At 50.5% G+C, this 7,696-nt stretch overlaps 1 protein-coding gene across 1 annotated transcript; it reads right to left on the bottom strand.

The window, feature by feature from the left end:
• Positions 1-2,527: 2,527 nt before the first annotated feature.
• LOC128950421 (low-density lipoprotein receptor 2-like) lies at positions 2,528-5,264 on the bottom strand. The gene is made up of 2 exons (XM_054295304.1): positions 5,061-5,264; positions 2,528-2,886 (listed from the first exon to the last, which is right to left on the bottom strand). Exons 1-2 carry the CDS (start codon positions 5,170-5,172, stop codon positions 2,528-2,530), a joined length of 471 nt encoding a protein of 156 aa, XP_054151279.1. The 5' UTR covers positions 5,173-5,264.
• Positions 5,265-7,696: the final 2,432 nt, after the last annotated feature.

Raw genomic sequence — 7,696 nt, 5'->3', positions numbered from 1 at the left:
AAAAAACCCCAAAATTTCAACCCCAAAACGCCCAAAAATCCCCAAATCCCAAGAATCCTAAAATCTCAAATTCAAAATATCCCAAAACCTAAAAACACAAAAATCCGAAAAGCTCAAAATAAGAACGATCCCCAAAATCCCCAAATCCCAAAAGCCCAAAATCCCAACCCCAAAAATCCCAATAACAAAATCCCAAAAATCCCAAAATCCCCAAAATCCCCAAAATTCCAACCCCAAAACCCCCAAAATCCCCAAAATCCCAGCCCCAAAAATCCCAAAAATTCCAACCCCAAAATCCCCAAAATCCCGGCCCCAAAAATCCCCAAAATTTCAACCCCAAATCCCCAAAACCCCCCAAAAAATCCCAAAATCTCAAAAACCCAAATCCCAAAATTCCAAAAAATCCCAAAAATCCCAAAATCCCAAAATCCCAAAATCCCAAAATCCGAACCCCAAAAGGGATCAAGACCCCAAAATCTCAGGGGGGTTTTGGGAGTTTTGGGGGCCTTTTTGGGGTGGTTTTTGGGATATTTTTGGGGGTTTTGGGGCTGATTTTTGGGGTTTTTTGGGGGAATTTTGGGGATTTGGGGCTGATTTTTGGGGAATTTTGGGACAATTTTTTGGGGGATTTTTGGGGCAGTTTTGGGAGGTTTTTGGGGGTTTTGGATCTGATTTTTGGGGATTTTTTGGGGCCTTTTGGGGATTTTGAGGAGATTTTTGGGGGCATTTTGGGGAAGATTTGGGGGATTTTTTTGGGGGTTTTTGGGGGGTTTGGGGGCAGTTTTGGGGATTTTGGGGCTGATTTTTTGAGGGGCTTTTGGGGCAGTTTGGGGGAGAAGTTTTGGGGAGATTTTTGGGGGATTTTGTGGCTTTTTTGGGGCAGTTTTGGGGGGATTTTGGGGGCAATTTTTGGGGGAATTTTAGGGGATTTTGAGGCTGATTTTGGGGGGATTTTGTGGCTGATTTTTGGGGGATTTTGGGACAATTTTGTGGGGATTTTTGGGGCTTTTGAGGCCTTTTTGGGGAAGTTTTTAGGGCATTTTTGGAGCAATTTTGGGGGGAATTTTGGGGGTTTTTAGAGGGGATTTTGGGGTCTCTCGGGGCAGTTTTTGGGGTTTTTTTGGGGTTTTTGGGTGGAATTTGGGCCCCTCCTCACCGCACTCCTTGAGCGGCTCGTCGGACCAATCGCGACAGTGGCGCCGCCCATCGCAGACCTGCGCTATCGCGATACATTCACCCGAGCGGCAGCGGAACCAGTGCGGGGCGGGGCACGACGGGGCTGGGGGAAAGAGAGACCTCCAAATATCACCAAAATCCCCCCAAAATCCCTCCAAACATCTCAAAAAATTCCCCAAAAATAGCTAAAAATCCCCTAAAAATCTGCTAAAAATATCCCCGAAAATTCCCCGAAAATTTCCCAAAAATTCCCCAAAGGGTTCCCCAAAAATCCCCAAACATATCCCTTAATATCCCCCAAAAAATGTCCCTAAAAATCCCCCAAAAATCCCTAAAATCCACCCAAAAATATCCCTAAAAATCCACCCCAAAAATATCCCCAACAATCCCTAAAATCCCCCCGAAATTTTCCCCAAAATCCCTGAAAATTTCCCAAAAATTCCCCCAAAAATCCCCCCAAAAAATCCCCCAAATTCCCAAAAATCCACTCAAGAAATCCCGAAAAATCTCCTAAAATTTCTCAAAACTTCACCCAAAAATTACCCCCAAAAATCCCCAAAATTTTCTAAAAAAAATCACAGAAAATTTCCCAAAAAATCCCCAAAATTTCCCCAAAACATCCCCAAAAATTACCCTAAAAATCCCCCAGAAAATCCCCCCCAAAAATCCCTAAAAATCCCCCCGAAATTTCCCCAAAATCCGCCCGAAAATTTCCCCTCAGGTGGCCCCGCCCCTTCCCCCTCACGTGGCCCCGCCCCCCTCCCGTGGCCCCGCCCCTCCCTCACCCTCGGGACACGCCTCCTCGTCGTCTCCATGGCGACAGTCACGTGTCCCGTCGCAGGCGCGCGCCGCGGGGATGCAGCGCCGGTCGCGACAGCGGAACTGCCCGGGGGGGCACGGCGGGGCGGGGCTAAAGGGGAAAGGGGGCGGGGTTAAAGAGAATGGGCGGGGTTAGAGAGAAAGGGGGCGGGGTTAGAGAGAAAGGGGGCGGGGTTAGACTGGGGTCCCTCCCAGTCCATCCCAGTTTGATCCCAGTCCCTCCCAGTGTAACAGAATCCCCTCCCAGTCCCTCCCAGTTTGATCCCAGTTTGATCCCAGTCCCTCCCAGTTTATCCCAGTTTGATCCCAGTTTATCCCAGTTTATCCCAGTCCCCGCCGCACTCACCGCACCCCTCCTCATCGGAGCTATCGCGACAATCGGCGACGCCGTCGCAGGCGCCCCCTCCTGGCCAGTCCCTCCCAGTTTGATCCCAGTTTGATCCCAGTCCCTCCCAGTTTATCCCAGTCCATCCCAGTCCCTCCCAGTTTATCCCAGTCCCCCTCGCACTCACCGCACCCCTCCTCATCGGAGCTATCGCGACAATCGGCGACACCGTCGCAGCGCCACCTGCTGGCCACGCACTCCCCGGAGCCGCAGGGGAACTGCAGGGGGGGGGCAGGGCGGGGGGGGGCGGGGCGTCCCGCACAGCTCCTCCCCCTCGTCGCTGCCGTCGCGACAGTCGCGATCGCCGTCGCAGCGCCACAGGCGGGGCACGCAGCCGCTGTCGCGACAGCGGAACGAGGAGGGGGGGCAGGGCGGCGTGGGGGGAGGGGCGCAGCCCAGCTCGTCCCGCCCGTCGGGACAATCGCGGTCGCCGTCGCATTGGAAATGTCGCGATAGGCACGAGAGGTCCCCGCACTGGAAATGGTCGGGAGGGCACGGGGGGTGCGCTGGGGGGGGGAATGATTTGAATAAATTTGAATAAATTTGAATGAATTTGAATAAATTTGAATACATAAAAATTAAATGAAATAAAGTAAAAAAAATAAAATAAAATGAATTATAATTAAAATAAAATGAAATGAAATAAAATAAAATAAATTACCATAAAAATGAAATTTAAAAAATAAAATAAAATAAAATAAAATAAAATGAATTACAATTAAAATGAAATGAAATGAAATAAAATAAAATAAATTACAATTAAAATGAAATTTAAAATAAATAAAATAAAATAAAATGAATTACAAATAAAATAAAATAAAATAAAATGAATTACTATTGAATGAAATGAAATAAAATAAAATGAATTACAATTAAAATGAAATGAAATAAAATAAAATAAATTAAAATGAATTACAATTTAAATGAAATAAAATAAAATAAAATGAATTACAATTAAAATGAAATGAAATAAAATAAAATAAATTAAAATGAATTACAATTTAAATGAATGAAATAGAAAAAGTAAAATAAAACAAAATAAAATACAATTAAATTAAATAAAACAAAATAAAATAAAAATAAATAAAAATAAAATAAAAATTAAATAAATAGAATAAAATAATGAAATAAATACAATAACATAAAATAAATTAAAATACATTAAAAAAATCAAATACAATATACATAAATTAAATTAAATAATTTAAAATAAAATAAAACAAAATAAATCAACCAAAAAAATTAACCCCAAAATAGTTCAAATAACCGAAAAAAATTGAGAGAAAATAACCCAAAATAAACAAAAAAATGGGGGGAAATAGCTAAAAAGCCAAAAATAAAATAACCCCAAAATTAAAAATATTCACCTAAAACAGCTGAAAATTAACCCCGAAAATGGGGGAAATAATAAAAAATAAATTAAATAAATAAAAAAAAGTCCCAAAAATGAAAATTTTCCGATTTTTGGGATATTTTATTCCAATTTTTGGTGAATTTTAACCCAATTTTGGTGAATTTTATTCCCATTTTTTGGGATTTTTATCCCAATTTTGGGGGATTTTTATCCATTTCTCTGGTTTTCATCTCCATTTTTGGTTTTTTATCCAATTTTGGGATATTTTACCCAATTTTTGGTTTTTTTATTCCCATTTCGGGATTTCCGCTCCACCCTCGAAACTTCCTCTGGAATTTCGGAGTTTGACCCCAACTTTTAGGGCGGCTCCGTTTCCGTTTTTCACCATTTTTAACCCAATTTTTTTGTCCCTCTCCCGTTTTTGGCTTCTTTCCCCTCATTTTTATATTTTCCCCCAATTTTTGGTGGTTTTATTTCGATTTTTTGGGGGTTTTTCTCCATTTTTTGGGGTTTTTATTCCGATTTTTTTCCCCCATTCCGGCCCCACCCGGGCGCGCCCTCCCCGCGCGCCGCGCGCTGATTGGCTGCCTCAAGCCACGCCCCCGCGGGTGGCCAGTCTGAGCTCAGCCAATCATAGGCGCGTCCGTCCAGGGGCGGGGCGAACCGCGCGCGCTGATTGGTTCATCGCGGGGTGGGTGGGGATGAGGGGGCGTGGCCTCGGATGGGGTGGGGCGGGGTCGCGACACGTGGGGGGGACCCGGGGGGGAATTTGGGGGGTCCTGGGGGGGATTTTAGGGGAATTTTGGGGGGATTTGGGGATTTTGGGGGTCCTGAGGGGATTTGGGGGGTCCTGCATTGATTTTGAGGCTCCTGGGGGGGATTTTGAGGGGATTTTGGGGGTCCTGGGGGTGCTTTGGGGGTCTCGGGGGGAATTTCGGGGGATTTTGGGGGGTCCTGGAGGGGATCTGGGGAGGCCTGGGCAAATTTTGAGGGTCCTGGGGGGGTTTTGGGGGGATTTTGGGGGTCCTGAAAGGTCCTGAGGGGGATTTTGGGGGGACTTAGGCAGATTTTGGGGATCCTGGGTGGAATTTAGGGGGGGATTTGGGGGTCCTGGGGGGTCCTGGGTTGATTTTGGGGGTCCCGGACGAATTTCAGGGGGAATCTTGAGAGGGTCGCAGGGGCGATTTTGGGGGGTCCTGGAAGACCGGGGGGGATTTTGGGGGGTCCTGGGAGGATCACGAAGGAAATTTTGGGGGTCCCGGGGCGGATTTTGGGGGTCCCGGGGCGGATTTTGGGGGGGATTTTCGGGGTCTCTCCCCCTCTCACCTGTGCTCGGTGTCGCCGCCGCCGCCGCTGCCAGGAGGAGCAGGAGGATCCCGGTGGTCCCGAATCCCCTCCCGGTGGTCCCGGATCGGTTCCCGGTGGTCCCGGCTCCCATCCCGGCCGTTCCCGGTTCTGTTTTCGGTCCCGTCCCGGTTCGGGAGCGGAACCGGAGCTTGGAGAGAGCCGGGAGCTCCGAACTGATCCCGGTGCCGGTCCCGGTGCTGATCCCGGTCCCGGTGGCTTCCGGTGCCGCTCCCGGTGCCGGTCCCGGTGCTGATCCCGGTTCTGATCGCTCCCGGTCCAAATCCCGGTGTTTATCCCGCTCCCGGTGGTTCCGTGTTCTGATCCCGGTGCTTATCCCGATCCCGGTGGCTCCCGGTGTTAATCCCGGTTCTAAACCCGATCCCGGTGCTTATCCCGGTACCGGACGCTCCCGATCCCAGTTCTGATCCCAGTCCCGGTCCCGGTGCCGATCCCGGTGTTAATCTCGGTCCTGGTCGCTCCCGGTCCCGGTTGTGATCCCGATCCCGGTGCTTATCCCGGTCCCGGTCGCTCTCGGTGCCGATCCCGGTACAGATTCCGGTCCTGGTTCCGATCCTGACCCCGCTCCCGGTCCAGATCCCAGTTTTTATCCCGGTCCCGGACGATCCCAGTCCCGGTACAGGTCCCGATCCCGGTCGCGGTGCCGATCCCGGTTCAGGTCCCAATCCCGCTCCCGGTCCCGGTGCCGATTCCCGGTGCTTATCCCGGTACCGGACGCTCCCGGTCCAGATTCTGATCCCGATCCCGGTCCCGGTCTCTCCCAGTCCCGGTCCCGGTGCCGGTTCAGGTCCCGGTGCCGATCCCGGTTCCGATCCCGGTCCAGGTCCCGGTGCCGGTGCCGCTCCCGCTCCCTCCCGCCGTCCCGCGGCCGCGGCTCCGCTCGGGCCCCATTTAACGGGCGGGGGGCGGAGCCCGGGGCGTTCAAAAAGGGGGAGGGGAGGGGGGGGAGGGGAGGGGAGGGAGGGGCGGGAAAACCGGGATAAAGGGAGGAAACCGGGAAAGGAAACCGGGAATGAGGGGCGGGAAAATCGGGATAAAGGGAGGAAAACCGGAAATAAGAGAGGGAAAACCGGGAATGAGGGAGGGGCGGGAAAACCGGGATAAAGGGAGGAACCGGGAAAGGAAACCGGGAATGAGAAAGGGGAACCGGGAGGGGAAATCGGGAATGAGGGGCGGGAAAACCGGGATAAAAGGAGGAAACCGGGAATGGAAACCGGGAATGAGGGGTGGGAAAATGGGAATGAGGGAGGGGAAACCGGGATAAAAGGAGGAAAACCAGGAATGAGAGATGGGCGGGAAAATGGGAAATGAGAGAGGGAAAATCGGGATAAAAGGAAGGAAACCGGGAGGGGAAACCGGGAATGAGGGGCGGGAAAATCGGGAAAGGAAATCGGGAATGAGGGTGGGAAAAGAGGGAGGGAAAACCGGGATAAAAGGAGGGAAACCGGGAAAGGAAACCGGGAATGAGGAGTGGGAAAAGAGGGACGGAAAATCGGGAATGAGAGAGGGAAACCGGGAAAAATTGAGGGAAAGGGGGAAGGAAATTCGGGATAAAGGGAGGAAATCCGGGCAGGAAAAATCGGGATAAAGGGACGGAAAAGCAGGAAGGAGAAAGGGGCTTCATTTCCCCATTTTCCATCCCCAAAAATTCCCCCCAAACACTTCTCAGGAACCTTAAATCCCCTCCTAGGGAGCCCCAAATTCCCAATTCCCACCCAGGGACCCCAAAAATCCCCTCTGGAACCCCCAAAAATCCCCTCTGGAACCCCAAAATCCCCCAAAATCACCCCAAAAACTCCTCTGGAACCCCCAGGGAGCCCCAAAATCGCCCCAAAATCCCCCATTTCCCCTCCCCCCCCCCCCTTGATTAATTCATGAATTAATTCATTCATTAACTCTGGACTCGGCTCCCGCTGGATTAATTAATTTATTAATTAATTCTCGACCGTCGGGGACCCAGGGGCAGCGACAGCGCCGGGGGCGGGGGAGGGGCCGGGACAGCCCAAGGCGGAGCCGGGGGGGGGTTGGGAACACCCGGGGGGGGTTTGGGATGGTCCAGGATGGATTTGGGATGGCCCAGGATGGTCCAGGATGGATTTGGGATGGCCCAGGATGGTCCAGGATGGATTTAGGAACATCCAGGATGGTCCAGGATGGATTTGGGATGGTCCAGGATGGATTTGGGATGGTCCAGGATGGTCCAAGATGGATTTGGGAACACCCAGGATGGTCCAGGATGGATTTAGGAACATCCAGGATGGTCCAGGATGGATTTGGGATGGTCCAGGATGGTCCAAGATGGATTTGGGATGGTCCAAGATGGATTTGGGAACACCCAGGATGGTCCAAGATGGATTTGGGATGGTCCAGGATGGTCCAGGATGGATTTGGGATGGCCCGAGGGGATTTAGGAGCATCCATGATAGATTTGGGGTGGTCCAGGATGGTCAAAAATGGATTTAGGATGGTCCAGGATGGATTTGGGATGGCCCAAGGGGATTTAGGAACACCCAGGATGGTCCAGGATGGATTTGGGATGGTCCAAAGGGATTTAGGAACATCCACTATGGATTTGGGATGGTCCAGGATGGTCCAGG

Source organism: Melozone crissalis, unplaced genomic scaffold (assembly GCF_028551555.1).
Source record: "Melozone crissalis strain CALT ecotype California unplaced genomic scaffold, PUWL_Pcris_2 ptg000624l_1, whole genome shotgun sequence".
In the NCBI taxonomy this organism is placed as follows: Eukaryota; Metazoa; Chordata; class Aves; order Passeriformes; family Passerellidae; genus Melozone; species Melozone crissalis.
The sequence above is the reverse complement of the archived record's forward strand: the minus strand, read 5'-3'. Positions and strand labels throughout refer to the sequence as shown.

Excerpts from the sequence above, each read along its gene's own strand:
- LOC128950421 (XM_054295304.1), bottom strand. The coding sequence starts at position 5,172 with ATGGGAGCCGGGACCACCGGGAACCGATCCGGGACCACCGGGAGGGGA. Across the intron at positions 2,887-5,060 it reads GGCGGCGACACCGAGCACAG|CGCACCCCCCGTGCCCTCCC; the intron begins GTGAGAGGGGGA and ends TCCCCCCCCCAG.